Below are 18,229 nucleotides of genomic sequence, written 5' to 3'. Positions count from 1 at the left end.
CATAATAACTGGGTTCCTGCCTCTATGTTGTTTGGGATACAGGACACAGCTGTTGATCACTATTCATCAATATCATTATTTTAGTGACAGAAGACTACGAAGCTATTATCCTAAGATGCTGGAAAGACCTGCCTGTTTTATCATTTCCACAGGAGCTGAAAAGAAAAAAAAGAAAAAGTACATTTCTTTCCAGTTTTCAATTATCTAGGGGACACACAATGTATAAGATAAACGCGAATGGCTGAAAAATAACCTCAGAAAGAAAATCAGAGGGAAACTGGTTTAAATGCTTGAGCCATTACATGAGCTAAAACTGATATACTGAAGCTTGGGATTTCTATACCATAAAGGGGAAGAATGAGCAGATTTACTGCCTTGTAGCTTTTATAAAAAGTTATTCCAAGTACTTTTCATGTAAGCATTGCAAGGATTCAGTATTTACATAGTTCATAGGGTACAACTAATGCTTACTTATCCCTGCTCTTCACATAAAGCTTCTAAAAAGATAGATGTCTGGAGTGTACTTTGAGACTTTAAGCATACAAAGGAGTACAGTAATATTTTCCTTACATCCTCAAAAACCACTCCATTCATATCTATTTTCCAATAACTAAGAGAGAAACTAAACAATAATAATATATGCTAGCATGTGGGGTTTTGTTTTTAAACAAAGCATGGACTGAATAGAGTACAAAAGCAGTGGCACTGCTGGCTCTGTAACTCTTCTTCCCCCTGTTCCCTCTCTTTCTCTTTCCTAAAATCAGTAAGTAACTTGAGGCTTACCACAATTTTTGCCCAGGTTGTGCATCTTGAATATACATGTACTGTGATTTTTGTGATCAAAATCATCAGCCTTTATGATTGCTCAGCCTCAGCATATATAGCAACAAAGTATCAGATTTTATGAGCTGTTCCTTCCACAGTTCTAATTAAATCTAATTGTACACTCAAATACAGACCTTGAGTGTAATTCCACCTTCATCTGATACAATCAAGAGATTACGGTTGAGCATTTCCTCAGCGTGTAACATTTAAGTCACAGTCCCTGGGAGGGCGAGGCTGGGTCCAGCCACACATAGGCTCCTCTCTGAGAAGGAGTTTAGGAAAGAAATGGGTCCAATCTGTGTCTCCTGGATGCTGCGCTGTCTGGATCACGACACAGGGTGAGTCAGTGCAACAACCCTGTGGGTGAGTTAAGACGCACAAAGTGTTATAGGAAGATACCTTCCCAAGACAAGCAACCCTTCAGATGCTTAAATGGGTAGTCTGAGACAAACTGATTTACCAATAACTGCTGAACTCTGTGGCCACGATATGTGGTACACAGAGCTTGTGGAACTTTCCATGAAAAAGGAACCCCAGACGAAAATAAACATTCAGTAAAAATACACAATGTTTCTTTCTGGTGTGAGGGGATACTCACTTGTAGACACCGCTAACATCCTGATTGAGTCAATTCAACCTCCCTTAAAATACATAGTTTGGTTTGGTTGAACATATTAGTTTTTAAATGGTGACAGTCTGAAGAAACATCCCTACAAGGGCTGGTGATAAAAGTGGGGTTTTTTTCTTCATATCTTCTTACAAAACATCAAATCAATAGGAAAAAATAATAGAATAAAAATTAGCTTTTAAGCTTTTCTCTGTACAAAGTCTTTCTCAGGTAAATTTCATACATCTGCCTTTTCAGATACTTTCCTTTTTTCCATCTTCTTACTCTTAGCAGGAAGAGCTCATGAGAAGGAAAAACTTGCGCAGAGTGTGATCTACAATATCCTACAGCTAGTGATGCTTAGCCAATATCTTCTGACTAATTCAGACTTTCTCATAAGTTACAGACTACTGAAAAACTGGGGACAAACAAGTTCGGTAAGGGAAACAAGCATGAAATGAGAAAATATGCCTCTGACATTTGAAGGTAATCTGGCTGTGGCATGTCCATGTAAGAGAATTGACAATTTATTTCAATGCAGGTAACAGGAGGGGGGGGGGGGAAGCTATAAATATAAATTGTCTGAGAGTTTTATAAAGGATACTTAACTCTATTCCTCAGAAGATTAATTTGCAAACTGGAACAAATAGTGGATTGAGTAGCGAAAAGGCTGAGGAGAGTCTGCTGCCTGAAATACACGGTGCAGGCTTGGGAGTCAGCAGAGGAGCCTTCTCTATTTGTAACAGACCTGGTTTTTGTTACTCTGTTTCCCGAGTATTCAGGAGTGTTGCTTTCCACTTCTCTGATGGGCTACAGGAAGGCTGGACCGCAGAACAGTAGAGATAGGAAGACTTCTGCTACTTCTGGTTTTACTACTCCTTTACACAGATCGTGGAGCCAGTACTTACTAACTCACCATGTGTCCCTTTAGGAATGGTTTAACACATGTTCCCTGGGTGGGATCTGTCAGCCTCACCCTCAGTTCTCTTTGTCCACCAACAGTATTATGGCTCAAATCTACATACACAAGTTATGTTTTGAAAGTAGTGTAGTGGCTTGAATTTGTGATCTCCTGTGATCTTCTGGGCTCCTGAAGATCATGGGCACCTTGCATCAAACTTGGAAGAATGCACTTCCTGGCATTCCCCACAGCATGAGTTCTCAAACCTGAGCTCTGGTGAATCTCTGGATGGTCTTTTTAAGATGCCTGTGCCTAGATCTGGTCATAAAGGAGCAGGGATTCAGCAGTAGGTATCCTGATAGGGACTTCTCAAAAAATGAGGTGGATGCAGTGTTCCTCAGAACACCTACTGCATCCTTGAGATGCCATCTTGAAGGACTTATTTTCCAAAAAACATTTATTTAAATAAGCATTTTTTCCTCTTCACTGGTGAGCATACCACATGGGCTAAATTCCAGGAAATGGTTTCAGTTTACCACTCTGAAGCAGCTTTACCAGAAACAATGGTGTACATCCTCTTGTACTTTTATAAATATTTCTAAAGATCTGTTCTCATAAATGCAGAGAGGGCAAACAATGAAGACCAAAAGAAAAATATTAAAATGTCTCCTGGAATCTCCTTGGGTAGTTTTTTGTTGTGTGAGTCTAAGTGGAAGAGGCACAGGTTAGCTGGGTGACAGGGCAGAATTGAAGATTCTAGACTTGAAGGAGGCTTAGGGTGAACTCATTTGCTGGTCACATCACATCCATTCATGCTGTTTGGAGATAAGAGTGCAAACATTTTCTACCACTAGAGATGATTTCCCTACCTGTTGAATTTTTCTGCATGTCACATCAAGCCAGAAGAAGCAGAACTGCTGAGCAGGAAATGCACAACAGCAAGGGACTTGGGCACAGACTGATGTGGCAGGGCAAGGACAAGCATTTATTCTTGACTCTAATGTTAGATAGCTGTTTCTGCTGGAAAACATTTATAGTCTTCCTGAGAGAATGATTCTAGTCCGTTTACTTCAAGATCATTTTAGAGCTCTAGAATGAATGGTTGATTCAAATTTATAAACAGATGTTTTCTTGAAGAGCTTTCAAAAGTCTTTGTGCACAAACTGCTCAGGATTGCAAAACCAGATGTCCAGTGAAGGCTGTGATGGTCAAGATTCCATAAAGATGGAGTATTTATTGTTGTTGCTGCTCTGAAGCACAGAAATGCCACAGCTATTAAAATTACTTGGAAGCCTTATGGATGTCATTTTACAGAAAGTAAATTTGATCCAGACACCAAAACGTTTTCATTAGGTGTTCTGTTCTAAGGAATGTGACAATCTCTTAAGCTTATAATGCTTGCATATACAGCACCAAAAATCAGATTAATGAAAAACAGCATCTGCATCATTGAAAAAAAAAAAAAAAAAAAAAAAAAAAAAAGACACTACTTGTACTCTCTTTCCTCCCAGGTGCTTTTCTCTCAAGATCAAGATCTTTTAAGTTTTATCTCTAGTGTTTTCCAGTTTGTCTTAACATTGTACTTCTCTAGTATGCTAATGATGTTAATTTAATGTTAATAATGTTCAAACTCCTGTCTCATGCCTTCAGTGGCTTGGTCTTTTGTGGGTTTTTTGTTTGAAAGGAGTAACAAATGGCACTTCTCTCATTATCCCTGCACATAGTGTTTTAATTGTTTGTGTGAATTTAATTAATATCATATTTTACAATACCAGATATTTTCTTAAATGTGAAACAAGTTCCTGGATCATTTGTGGCCTGTTAAACACTGGAAGAAATAACTTGCATTGTGAAAATAACATTTTTTTTTTTTCATTATAGTTCAGAGCAGCCAGTCTCAAAGCATTATTCTGGGTACTTTCAAAAGTAAAGACATTTTTCAGAATCTTATTTTAGTGACATTTTAGTACGTTCATATGAAATAGATGTTGCTCCAGCAGTGAAACATAAACTTGGCATTCTTTGCATGTGCTTTTAGGTAAAAGGTAGTGAGGCATAGAACTTTCTCAAATTGCATTGACCTATTTATTTTAAATAATGACAAGGTATACTAAAATTTAAAGAGGCATTTCTTCAGGTCCCAATAATTAAACTGCAAGACTTCCTACTGTAGAATGAGGTAGATGATAAAAGTGTGCATGTGTTCACGAAGTGATTAGACATGGTGAAAATTTTTCTCAGTATTTAACGGGAGATCTTTCCTCTGTTCCAAAAGTCTTCTCAACTGCAGATCCAAGGCTTTTTTTTAAACCTGATTTAATACAGCAATTGTGCTCTTAGACACAAGTAAAGGTGAATTTCAAAACTGTCTATATGATTTAGGAATATAGATCTGTCTGATGTAAGATGTGCACCCCGAAGTTCTGTAGGCATTTTTTCAATTCTCTGTCCCCATTTGACCATCTATTTGGAAATCCTTTTTTTTTTTTTTTTTTTTTTTTTTTTTACTGAATCTTTTTCATTTTGAGTTATGAAAAGTCAATGAGAAGTTAGGAGATTTCTCCATGTGATTTATGGTGGTAAGGCTGGGCTTTAGGAAAACATCTCACAGATTCAGGGTCAATGTCATTTCACAGTGACCTTTTTATGTTACCTTCTGAATTACCAGTTTACTAAAGATGTCTTAACAAAAAATGGGTTATAAGGCAGGAAGTGAAAGAGGCATTGACTGTAGCATGTCAATACCATGGAGAGACCACTGTCGATGAGAACACAAGTAAGCCTTGTGTTTATTTATCTAGCTTACATTGTAACACAGCATTTAACATTTAATGCTTTATCTTCTTTAAATCACCTGATAGCTGGGGTGGATGTTACAGTACCAACCTACTCTCAGGTTTGAAAGCATTGCTTTTGATCTCACTAGAAGCAGCATTGCATTGACCCTTCAGGTCTTTGGGAAACCACTAGGCTAGTTACATTAACACAGTATCACAGTTTCATATAATGATTTCAGTTGGAAGGCACCTTAAAGATCCTCTAGTTCAAACACCCTCCCCCCCAAACTTTCTCGTACTCCAGAAAGAGAAAGTCACACCTGCAACCCTCCTTTAGGGAAGGGCAGTCAAGACAGGTGACCAAAATTGACCAAATGGAGTATTCCATCCCGTATTGTCATACTTGGTATAAATCTGAGGGATCATGAGGGTCAACCCCTTCTTTGCCTCTTCCTGTTTTCTTTGGCATCCTGGGAGGATTCTGTCCATTCATCTGCCTGTGGTTCTGGTCCCTGCCACTCTGAATCTGCTGATTCCAGGAGTCCAGCCTGGGCTTTGCCAGGGCTGCCCTGCAGCCTCAGTGGTGATGTGAGAATTATTGGGGGAGAGGGGGGGGGGGAAAGGAGGGAGGAACGTGGTATCATTTTTATGTATACTTGTATATAATTAATGACTTTTCCTTCTTATCATTAAAGTTACATTAAAGCTGTGAGGTTTAGTTTTCAACCCATAAGCCTCTCTCCCTTATTCTCTCTCCTTTCTTTATCACAGAGGGAGGGGGATTAAAAGAGAGCATCTGTCATTTGGTCAATTGCCAGCCCAGTGTTAAAACTTGACACACTCTGTCTGTCCTCCTAAGAGAGGTGCTCCAGTCCTCTGATCATCTATGTGGCCCTCCTCTAGACTTGATCCAAGAGCTCCATGTCCTTCTTGTGTTGGTGACCCCAGAACTGGACACAGTACTCCAGGTGGAGTCCCATGAGACCAGAGTAGAGGGGAAGAATCACCTCCCTTGATCTGCTGGCCACACTTTTTTTGATGCAGCCCAGGACACAGCTGGCTTTCTGGGCTGCAATTGCACACTGCTCATGTCAAGCTTCTCATCCACCAGGCTTCTTACCAGTACTTTTTTTTTTTCCCCCCTCCTTCTTGTTGGTGAACACCCTACCACCCTACATTCCACTGGAGGTACAAAAGTATTCATCCTAGTAATAGGCTTGCCTTGTGCAGACCACTTACATATGGTTGACAGATTAAGCACTAAAACTGTGTTTGTTAGACAACATGCTGATGTTATTCATTATGCTAAAAATAGTATAATGAACATCTGCTTGGGTATCATTATATTATTCAAACTTACTGTGCTTCCCATCAAATACTGCCATTACACTGGCATTATGTTAGAATTTTACAGTTTAAAAGTGTTTACACATTTTTTTTATATTATCAAATCAAAGCAGTTTTATATAGCATAAAGAGACAGGCAATCACTGTCAAGCAAGTATTTCCAATTGCTAAAACAAGTTTTTAATTGTTTGTTTGTATTGTTGCCAGCAATCTGACAACTGTTAGATTAGCAGTTATTGCATTTGCAACAAACGATGCCAAACTAAGACTGAAAGGAGGCAGGATTATGCCATTTTTTCAATGATACAGGAAATATCAGGTGATCAGTTTATTATGCTTAGATCATATTTTTCTAGAAGATCAGTAAACCAGCCAAAAAATGGGTAATTCTTTGCAAACAGAGAAATAAATCTTCCTTTGTGCACCTACCAAAATGGGCATTTTGGACAGCAACATCAACAACTTCTGGAACAAGTTGTTATAAAGGCCTAAGCATTTCTAAATTTTTTTCCAACAAAGAGACAATGTTATGGAAAGCTTAGAACCTGAGTCTTGCAATGTGTGTCTTGAAACTTTACCTTGCCCTTGAGTCTTGGATCTTTACTCAGCCACCCTTGATGCTGTTTTTACAGATATAAACCTGAAAAACACAGTTCAGTCCACACAGTTTTATGTGTCCATATGGCATGTGTCAATGGCATTCATGTCTTCATTTTAAGCATTACTGCCAGACACAATAAAACAGTTACAGATACACCTCCAGTTTCATTTGTCACTTTGATTAAGGATTTCTTATATTTTCATAAAGTTTTAGACATACTTTGAATGCTAAAAAAACCCAAACAAAACCTGCTCATGAAGGTATCTCTAAAACTAAGACAACTGCTAGTTTCTCATTGATTTTTAGGATAGTTTACAATGCAGCTCTCATGTAATGGTGCTGCATCCAGTTGGCGGCCGGTCACTAGTGGTGTCCCCCAGGGATCAGTGTTGGGCCCGGTCCTGTTTAATATCTTTATTGATGATTTAGATGAAGGGATTGAGTCCACCATCAGCAAATTCGCAGACACTAAGCTGGGGGGGAGTGTGGATCAGCTGGAAGGCAGGAGGGCTCTGCAGAGGGACCTGGACAGCCTGGAGAGTTGGGTTGATTCCAACGGGATGAGGTTCAAGAAGGCCAAGTGCCGGGTCCTGCACTTTGGCCACAACAACCCCATGGGGAGCTCCAGGATGGGCACAGGGTGGCTGAGAGCAGCCAGGCAGAAAGGGACCTGGGAGTCTGGATTGACAGGAAGCTGAACATGAGCCAGCAGTGTGCCCAGGTAGCCAAGAAGGCCAATGGCTCCTGGCCTGTATCAGGAACAGCGTGGCCAGCAGGTCCAGGGAAGGGATTCTGCCCCTGTACTCAGTGCTGGTGAGGCCACACCTCGAGTACTGTGTCCAGTTCTGGGCCCCTCAGTTCAGGAAGGATATTGAGGTCCTAGAGCAGGTCCAAAGGAGGGCAACCAGGCTGGTGAAAGGACTCAAGCACAGATCCTATGAGGAGAGACTGAGGGAGCTGGGGCTGTTCAGCCTGGAGGAGGCTCAGAGGAGACCTCATCACTCTCTACAACTCCCTGAAAGGAGGGGGTAGCCAGGGGGGGGTTGGTCTCTTTTCCCAGGCAACCCTCAGCAAGACAAGAGGGCATGGTCTCAAGTTGTGCCAGGGGAGGTTTAGGTTAGATATTAGAAAGAATTTCTTTACAGAGAGGGTGATCAGACATTGGAATGGGCTGCCCAGTGAAGTGGTGGACTCTCTGTCCCTGGAGACATTTAAAAAGAGACTGGATGTGGCACTCAGTGCCATAGTCTAGCAACCGCAGCGGTGGATCAACGGTTGGACTTGATGATCTCTGAGGTCCCTTCCAACCCAGCCAATTCTATGATTCTATGATTCAAAGAAGTCTGCACAGCAGGAGCTGAGAAACAGAGCTTCATTAGCTCCATGAGCTGGACAGTCAAGTATTACATTGAGCATCAATGCTCCTTAACAACCAGCTTGAGGCTTTTAGAACTTGTGGAGCTCCTGGCTTCTGTGGGCCTGCTAGTTTCTATGGCTACAGAAATTTTGCTGGGGATTAGAGACAAAGCAACACGAAACAGTCACCACAACCACCAACTGCTGGGAGAAGGTTTATAGGGAAATTTAAGGTTCAAGACCCAGCTGGCCTGGAACTGATTATTACAGGCAACCTTGCATGATGAGACTTCTCTGCCTGCAAGCTCAGTCTGTCCTCCTGTTGTGAGAGCAGCAAGGGTCTCCACACTCTGGCTGGAGTAAGCAGAAAAACCACTCATGCAGCAAAGTACAATCTACACCTTCTGTAGCTAGCCCATAGTTCCTGTTTGTGCCATAGCCACCTCACAAACTGGGGTCAGATGAAGGTTATGCAGATATTTGTTGTTTATAAAATCATAGATTTTTTTTTTTTTTGGTTGGAAAAGACCTTTGAAATCATCAAATCCAACCATAAACCTACCACTGCCAACTCCACCACTAAATCATGTCTCTAAGCACCACATTGACACATCTTTTAAATACCTCCAGGGATGGTGACTCAACCACTTCCCTGGGTGGCCAGTTCCAGTCCTTGACAACACTTTCAGTAAATAAATTTTTCCTAATACCCAATCTAAACCTCTCCTATCAGAACTTGAGGCTGTTTCCTCTTGCTCTGTCACTTGTTACTGGGGAGAAGAGACCCATACCCACGTCACTATAAACTCTTCTCAGGTAGTTGCAGAGGTTGCATAAGGTCTCCCCTCAGCTGCCCTTTTTCCAGGCTCAACAACCCCAGCTTCCTCAGCTGCTCCTCATAAAACTTGGGCTCAAGACCCCTCACCAGTGTTGTTGCTCTTTGGATCTGCTAAAATCTGAACACAGTCCCCAGTGTGCAGTCTCATCAGTGCCCAGTACTGAGGGACAATCACTTCCCTAGTCCTGCTGGCCAGAAACAAGCATGGAGATTTACTGAGATAAAAACAAAAACCAAGTGTCAGAAGCTCTGACGTGTCAGCAGCATGGAAAACTCCCTGTGTTTACCTTTCTCTTTTAAATTTGTTTGTCTTCCCTGAAGCTGCTAAAAGCCAAATAATAACTTAAAATTGATAATCTCCGATTATTCCCTTTTACAGATAATGCCTGGAAGCATGAAACTGGTGTTGCTGCTGTTCTCCTTTGACATTTGGTGAGTCAGCCTGACCCAGTCACAGCTGGAGCTGGCAGCTGTGCTGGTAGCAGCCCTGGCTTCCTCAAAAGCTTTCTCAGTCTCTGTTGAAATGGCCACAGCCAATTCTTTGAAATTTGGATTTGCACCCTCACTAATCCCTGCAATTAACTTATTGCACAATGACGTCTCTTGTCACAGATTTGTTAAAATTGTATTGACTGCTATTTAACGATCTCCCCCCAAAGAGATCAAGCAAGCATCTGTAGATTTCTGAAGGTTTAATATTGGAAAGATTTTTGTCTCTTTTCCCAGATTTCAACAGAAAAGACTTTTCATCCAATTTCTTCTGCATCAGAACTTAGTTCTCTCTGGTTTTCCATTCTCCTCTTGTCTAGAGTCCCTCGACACCCTGTCAGTCAACTGACATGAGTGTGCTTCTCAGTGGCAGGTTAATTATTTTCCATGCTAGTTAATTATTTTACACTCTTAGCATAAAGCACCTTAACTGTTTGTATTGACAGAGAAAAAAATGATAATATTGAGGTTGTTCCACGAATGTACATGGAAAAGTAACCATAAATTAAGTTACTGAATGAACAACCCAGAAGACTGCATTCATGGAGCCTCATTAGATGCCAACAGGTACATGCAAGCAGCTCTGCAGTAACCTTCAATATGCTGTGAGCTGCAGTAGCACGACAGACCAGCAGTTTTGTAAGTGCTTCATCTTTACTATTATTTTTAAAGGAAAATTGTGGCAAGCTTGACTGTGCAGCTTATCTAAAACAAAAAACAGAGCGACATTTTGACACAGATCAAAATAATTCCCAAAGCAAATTTACTTCTAACCATAGGAAACCATATGGTTTAGTCAGAAACTATAGATGTGTCACCATCTTCTGAATAAATTGAGTTAAAATAAATCTGCTGTAGACTTCTCAAGCCCTAGGAGATGAAAACTATCACATTACAACTAAAGAGTAAGTCAAAAGTCAGTATTCTTAATTATACATATTACAATAACTTGAGAAATAATGGAAAATGAGTACTTTTAGCAATTTTGATCTTAAGCATACTTTGTGAGTCTTGAAGCTACTGAAAACTCCCACATCTCTCAGAGGAAGAGTAATATGTTCCCTGGGGGCAGCAGTGACAGCCATACCCACACACGCCGGTCAAACTGGCTTTCCTCACGGGCAGACAGGGTCGGTAAGAATGCCGTCAGCTCACCTCCCCACCTTGCCCAGCAGAACTTGGGTGAGAACGAGTGGCAGGAGGACAACGGAGCATCGCGGCGCCGATCAAAACACAAACCCCGCGAGGGGACCCAAAGGTGAACCGCGTCCTAATGACACTTTCAGCCTCCGAGCACGGCCTGGCCTGGCATCAGTTAACCCAAGTCACCCCAAATTAGAAGAATTGTCCCCTGGAAGGGCAATGCAGCTGCCTCCTGAACCCCCGCACCCGAAGCCCCCCGGAGGGCGTTTCCGCGGGGCCCAGCGAGCACACGGTGGGCGGGAGGTGAAGCCCCCTCCCCAGGAAGGGGCGAAGCAGAGAGAGAGAGAGAGAGAGAGAAAAGCCCCAGAAGCCGGCAATAAAGCACCGACGAGCAGAGCTCGGGATGCAAACACGCACCGGGGGCTGCCTGCGTGATTCTACCGGCACCAGTACCGGTACCCCCCGCCCCCGCGCACACCTGTGCCAGGGCCGACGGGCGGGTTCGGGGAAGGCCGCGGCACCGCCTCCGCCCGCATACCGCGGTGAGGGTCGCGCAGCGGAAACTTTCTCCGCTGGCTGGTAAACACGGCTGCCGGCGGGGGAGCGGGGGCCGCGGGTTCCCGGGCTGGGCGGGGCCGGGTCCGGGTCTGGGCCGCCACGCCAATAAAAAGCCGAGTCGGCGGCGGGCAAAGGGTAGAGCTGCGGGGACCATGCAGGGTAACGGGCAGCAAGCGGCGGTGGGGAAAGCTCTTGAGGAACACCTCGGCGGGATAGGGGCGGCCGATGGCGGGCTGCAGGCTGCGGCCGTGCCCATGCTGCCGGCCATGGAGGTGGCCGAGGAGCCGGAGAAAGCTCCGGGTGGTAAGAGCAAGGACCCCAACACCTACAAAGTGCTCTCCCTGGTAAGGGGCTGAGGGCGCCCGCAGTTCTGGCGGCGGTCGGGGAGTGGGTGTCAGACCACGGCCCGGGCTCAGCGGGGCGGAGGGTGCCTGAGGTGAGGGCAGGTGCGGCTGGGGCAGGTGTGGCGGCCGCCGGGCCGGGGGCGGCACATGGACCCCACCCCGGGAGAGGGTTGACCCGGAGGGGCCCCCCGAGCCTCCCGGGGACGGGAGGGAGGAGAGGGGTCTCTCCCGCCCGTCTGGAGCGGCAGTGGGGCAGGGAAACCCCCGTGGGCCCTCGGGGTGCCCGGGGACGGCTCCTCCCTCTCTGTCTCGGGAAGGAGCTTCGGGAGGAGTGGGGCTTGTGGGTTATCGCCTACAGGCAGCAGCCTCCCTGAAAGGGTTAAGGGGGGGAGGAAGTTTCAGTGGATTTATTTTACTCTCTTGATAACGCTGCGGGTTGAATGGTCTCGGTTCTTGTGTAGTGCTAATGGTTGTCACGTATTCCATCCTGTGGTTTTAGGTGTTTGGTGTCAGGAACACGCAAGGGGAAAAAAAAAACAAACCCAAACCAAACCAAAAACGTGTTTAAGCAGGAAAATTTGGCTGGAAAAAGTAAAAGAGATTTTAAGAGCTGACAGGGCAGAGAAAGTATAAAAACTGATTTTCCCCTCATTTTGAAGTGCTGTAGAGTGAAAGTTGTCTCCAAGGGGTGCTTGGAGGCACTCAGCCCTGGTTTGGAGGCCCTGGTGGGCAAAGCCATTGTTAGCAGGTAGGTCACTTTCCAGTTTTAGCCACGCTGCTGTATTATAATTATCCTCCCTGTAGAGATGTGGAAATAAGACCTTCCAGACTTCCTGGAGTGATCATTATGAGACTAAAACCATTATCAAGGTGAAAGAACTGCAGCATTTTTGGAAGGAAGCTTCAGTACAGCTGCAGCAGACTTATTACCTGCACCTATATCCATAAGTAATCCTCTTGATACATTAAAGTGTAAAGATGGAGGTGCCTTTCCATAATTACCTACAGCTTTGTAATCCTGTTACAGTTTCAAATGAGCCATCCATCATATTGTAGCAACTAGGTGTTGGTCATAACTTCTGATGTAATGGGTTGTAAATTTCATGTCCAAGTTTGTCAGAACATTAGAGGAGAAATATCAAAGTTCATGTAATGGTCTGTGGTTGTCTCCATCTAGAGTTTTTATTGGAAACTGTTCTGATCAAAAGTCCTCTTAAATGAAGTTAGTGGCTTGTAGTTTAGTTTATTACTTTATTTTCAGGAGGGTAAGTTGTGCCATAAGAGTTGCAGTTGAATGGTAAAAACAGTCCAGCTATTTTCAGCCTTAGAGGTAGGTAGTTATAGTGAAAAATAATAATATAGTATTTGAAGCCTTTCAGTCTGTAATGCAATGGAATTTTAGAGATACATAACCACTTCATTCTTAAGTTGAGTATAAGTTAAAGTGCTTGCAGGTACTTACTGAACTATGTTATTATTTTTCAAACCATAGCTGTTCCCTGAGAATTGTCAAAACATTCATCTAAATTCCTGACTAAATTGTCAAAGTGAAGTATTTGTCATCTATACAGAAATAATTTAAAACTTCTAAATATAAATGACCACACAGCATTGTTTTCAGCCATTGCGGACACTGAGATAACTTGAAATATTCAGAGAGTACTTGAAAAAAAATTTAAATACTGCTGATGATACTGGATTGAGTAAAACAAGAATGTGTTTAACATCAGCATCATGTTAGAAAATGGAAAGCTGGAGCTAGAAATGAGAGTTCTTTCTCACAAGCCAATGTATTTTATAATGCATTGCTGATGTCATCTCGATGTAAGAAAAGTGAGCAGACATCTGGTAATTTATGTTGGGCAATGTGAAACTAAAGCACTGACACTGTGTGGATCAGCATATCCACCCTAGGTGTATCTACCCTATTTGCATGCACCATTGCCTCCTTTACTTTGGTCAATAAAAATAATCTGATTTCAGCTAAGTTTGTTGAATTTTTTGTAAAAATTGGTAAGTGCATTTCTGGTGATGAGAGAATACTTGTGTTACTTTTTTCATTTTTCTTGAAAGCACATAATTTCCTTCTTTCCCTGTTCCTGCTTGCGTGCCTGCTACTCGTAGGTATCTGTACAGTTTGTGAACACAACCTCGATGTCCCCAGCTTCTGTCCATAAGCTGACCTCACCACTGTAGAGAGGAACTGCAGTTTGCATGTAAAAAATATTGTACCATGTGGACTGTACCCAAGGGTTTTGTTGGTTGCTCCAGAAGCCTCTGTGCTAAATGGCTGTACTTGTTAATTAAGGTTGAGGGAGGATGGAGGTAGAGAAGTGGTATAGAGTCACCTTCACTTCTACCAGAGCTTGTTGTGGCAACCTTAATTTTAGTTCAGCTGTAGGTTTTCATGCCATGCAGTTTTTTCTTCTGTTGCAGTTACACAGGAAGGATTCCCCAAATGGTGAAACAAGCCCACAGGGGTTTACTAACCCATGATGCTGACCTAAGACAACAGAATGAAAACATCCATCTTTAAGTAACTGTGAGAGATGATAATTTTATCTATTTATGTAACTTCTGTGCACAGCTTTTCATTTAGTGTCTTGCCCATTTTCTGAACTGCTAACTTTTGTCCCTCATGGCCCCACTGGTGTCTGCCTCTTTGTAGCCTCTCCAAGGCTGCCCTGCTGCCAATGTGTGACTGAGCAGCGTGTTGCTGACCAAGAGCAGTGTCACTCTTGCTTAGGTTTGAGGTTTTCTCTTCCAGCTTGCAGTGAGTCTCAGGCGTTACATTTTGGTCTGATTCACTCATTCCAATAAAACAAATTTTTCCATGCATTTGTAACAGCTGAAACATTGAGGGAAAGGTAACAAAATAGGCAGTGTTTCTTTTAAACAGTTTCAGAATTGGAAAAATCATTTAAACTGACACTTTTGTCAGAAAATTTCTCAAGGAGTTTTTTGCAGCTTGAGATGTTGTGAATATAGAAAAATAATGTGGACTTTACCTGAAATCTTTACAGGAAACCAACACTTTGAATATCTTTATCAAAAGAGTAACTTAAGCATTCCAGAGCACATAAAGGTAGTAAATTGTGAAGCTTTAAACAGAAGCTGTGGGAATACACTTAAAATAGTTGTGAGTCTGGGATTAGTTTTGCCTTGTACTTTTCATTAAGGCAGTTCAGGTTGTGGTGTGTGGGGTTTTTTTTTGTTTTTTTTTTTTGTTTTTTTGTTTTTAAGAGTAGTGTGTTATTCACGATTCATGTCAAGCATTAAAGAGTCTTCTGAATTGCTTTCTGCAGTGCGCAAAGAGTAGGAACAACTCGTGTAATACCTGTGAATTAAAGCAGTTTTACTTAACAAATTAAGACAGTGTAACTCTTGCTGCCTACTTCCAGAAAGCTGCTTTGTGTTTTGCAGCTGGCAGCAAGTGCAGTGAGAAGCAATCCATGCAACGTGGTTGCAGTCCTGTAGGTTTGGTTACCTTTTCTTTTGGATGGTTAGTGAGCTCTTTATCAGCCTGAGAATCAGACTAAGGCAGTGCGTGGGACAAAGCCTTGTAATCACCTGTGATCTGAAGCCAGTGAAGGATACTGTGATAAAGATGGCATCCTTGGGAGACTTTGCACTGAGCTTGGTTGTCTCTTGATCTAGCACTGAAAGATAAGTGTGCTGGGCTATACCCAGGGACTGGTAGAAAGAAATTATTTTTCCTTATACTCAGCACTTGTTAGATCCCACCTGGAATGTTGTCCTGAAAGTGTTTCACCACTTTCTTCCAAAATAGCTGCTGACTTTCTGCTGGTACAGGGAAAGATGGGTGTGCTATGTCAGGGGTTTGAAGCCAGCTGTAGGTGTGCATGTTTGGTTTTTTTGATTGGTTTGTTTTTTTTTCTTCCCCCACAAAGATGGTGTGGAAACAACCTTTTCTTAAGTAGGTGTCTCAAAAATTATGTCCCTGTTTGGTTATTTTAATGCTGATTGTTTTCCTCCTACACGTTTGAAGATGCCCAAAGCTTTGTATAAGCTGGTATTTTTTAAATAAAGCATTTCTATATTATTTTTTCAGAAAAGATGCAAAATATCTATGTAATTCTTTATTTGATAAACTTGCCGGCTTAATTTTGTTTTCTCTCTGCATCTACTATTGCAGAAGGGAAGATGAGGAGTACTTGGTGAGAGAGCAAGTGGGAAATGAGTTGGACTTGAAGTGCTGTGCTGACCCAGACACTTCAAAGACTTGTTCTTGTTTCCAGTTTGGGCTCCTGAGTGGGGTGTGATTATTGGATGAACTCATCTGTCTTCTGCTGCTGTGCACTTGCTATGTGGTCTTGATGCCCAGGGAAAGACTGGGTAGAAAGCTGGTCCCAAATTAATGGATTTTCCCTTTATGCTTGGGGATTAATGTAACTCATGTGAGGAGAGGGAGGACAATGACAGGAAAAAGTCTGTAACCAGATCTTGTTTGTTTCATGATTATTGACATTAGCCAACTTCAGCATGGGTGTTTTTATGGTTATCAGTTAATTCTCAAGTACTGGGTTCAAGGACACTGTACTTTATGCCCAAGTTTGGGAGTCTTGGGTGCCATGTTTATCCTTTCCTCTGATCTTTTTTGCCCCATAGAAAATAATTTAATTTCAGCTTTTTTTTTTTTTTTTTTGCTTTATGCACCTTACCTTTTCCTTTTCAGTAAGGAAAAGTCATCCCTGAAATTACTTGCTCCTGTAAGAGTGCTGGATGGAGCTTTTGTGTTCCAAGAAACTCCACGCAGTTTAACATTAATAAAGTAAAATTAGTGGTTCACTGTTGGGCAATTTAAATATTTTTAGCATCAAACATCCTTTGGTGAAATATGAGGTAATAAATGACTGTTACAGGATGACTCTAGTTTAAAGAGACTTAAGTGCTTTTTGGTTCAGAAATACTAAAGCAGTTCTTGGCCAATTTCCAATATTTTAATATTTTGTAGAAAACTCTCTATTCCAGTGTTTGGAAGCAAGCTTGTTTTGAATTCTGAAGACACTGCAAAAAATAGCATTTGACAAGATTTTTAAAATTTTATTTGTTGTTAGTATTGTAATTGTATCTAATTACAATAAAGTTGTAACTATAAGTTACATTGTTAGCCAATTTAATAAAATAGGGCTTGGTGAATTTCATGTTTCTCTTCAGTCAACTAATTTTTAAAAGAAGACTAGGCAAATAATTCTCATTCTAGACAAGGAGCTGTAAATCCACAGGTTTTTTTTTTTTTCACCCTTCGAGTGGGTACCTTCATGTTGGGTGTTGAAGACAAAAATCATAGTCTTGCTCTCATGCAGTAAAAAGCTTAGAAATATGTAGCTATTTTAACTCTGGAAGGTTTCCAGGGTTAATCTATATTCTTGCTTTACTTGCAGTTTACTTCACAGGGCTTGTCAGCCTATCCTGTCCTACATGAGAGTAGCTGATAAGTTATGAAGAATATCTGAAGAAACACTTAGGAGAGTTGGGGCTTAAAAAAAAAAAAAATTCCACTTACATAAGAATCTTCCCCAAGGGAGAGCATGGACTGCATTTGTTTAAAATTGTACTCAAAACTAATTTTAAATTTTATTGCCAAATTATGTTGAATCTGGGTGTGAATGTGCCATGGTGTGATTGTGACTTAGCTAAGCACACCTCCTCTCACTTTGAGCTGTTTAGTTTAGGTATTGCTTTCAGCACAGACAGAACAGCATGTTAGTTCAGGACAAGCTGCAAGATACTCGTGTAGCTGAGCTTGGAGGATTTAAACCATCTGGAAGGTTTTGGTCACTCCCTCAGAGTGCAATGTGTGAGTGCTTCTGGCTTCCTGGATTGCAGCTGGAGTGTAGAGCTTGGAACAGGCTGAAATATGCCCAACTGTGTCACTTGTGTGCTTCTGTCAGTACTGCTGGCTGGTTGTCTGCCTGAAAACATCCATGTGCCTAGGAATTCAGGTGTTGTCTATCTGATGATGGATCAGACATTTGGTCCATTCAGGCAAAACAAATGAGTTATTTGGGCCATGATTAGTGACTTGTGCGCTCAGACTGCCTGCTTGAGAATTTGGAGATCTGACTCAATCCAAACGTTAAGAGTTTTCATTAGTTTTGAAATGATAGTCTTTATAGTACCTGAGAGGTGGTGTCAGGTACCAGATGAGGGCATGACATGCTGAAAGAGAAGGTAAAACTGTAACTGGGTGTGACAACAAGGCAGACATGGGCACCTAATCACAGAAACAGATGACTTGGAAAGAACCTCTGAGATCATCAAGTCCAACCTGTGACCCACTACTGCTCTGGTTACCAGACCATGGCACTGAATGCCACATCCAGTCTCAAAAACCTCCAGGGATGCAGAGTCTACCATCCCCCCCCAGCACAGCCCATTCCAAAGTCTGATCACCCTCTCTGTAAAGAATTTTTTCCTAA

General features: G+C 42.1%; 2 protein-coding genes across 3 annotated transcripts in view; one reads left to right on the top strand and one right to left on the bottom strand.

Annotated features, from left to right (window-relative positions):
• The window catches only part of MED23 (mediator complex subunit 23), a 320,898-nt gene that overhangs the window by 85,456 nt on the left and 217,213 nt on the right, over nt 1–18,229 (bottom strand). The window lies entirely within an intron of this gene.
• ENPP1 (ectonucleotide pyrophosphatase/phosphodiesterase 1) overlaps nt 11,555–18,229 on the top strand; it is a 53,907-nt gene continuing 47,232 nt past the window's right edge. Inside the window, exon 1 of one of the 2 annotated variants that reach the window (XM_071740906.1) lies at nt 11,555–11,786. In XM_071740906.1, coding sequence (XP_071597007.1) covers nt 11,595–11,786 — 192 coding nt within the window. In that variant the 5' untranslated portion in view covers nt 11,555–11,594. The remainder of the gene's footprint in view (nt 11,787–18,229) is intronic. The other variant, XM_071740907.1, reaches the window with a different exon arrangement.

This window comes from Heliangelus exortis, chromosome 3 (genome assembly GCF_036169615.1).
Source record: "Heliangelus exortis chromosome 3, bHelExo1.hap1, whole genome shotgun sequence".
Taxonomy (NCBI): Eukaryota; Metazoa; Chordata; class Aves; order Apodiformes; family Trochilidae; genus Heliangelus; species Heliangelus exortis.
This window is presented reverse-complemented; position numbering and strand designations above follow the sequence as displayed.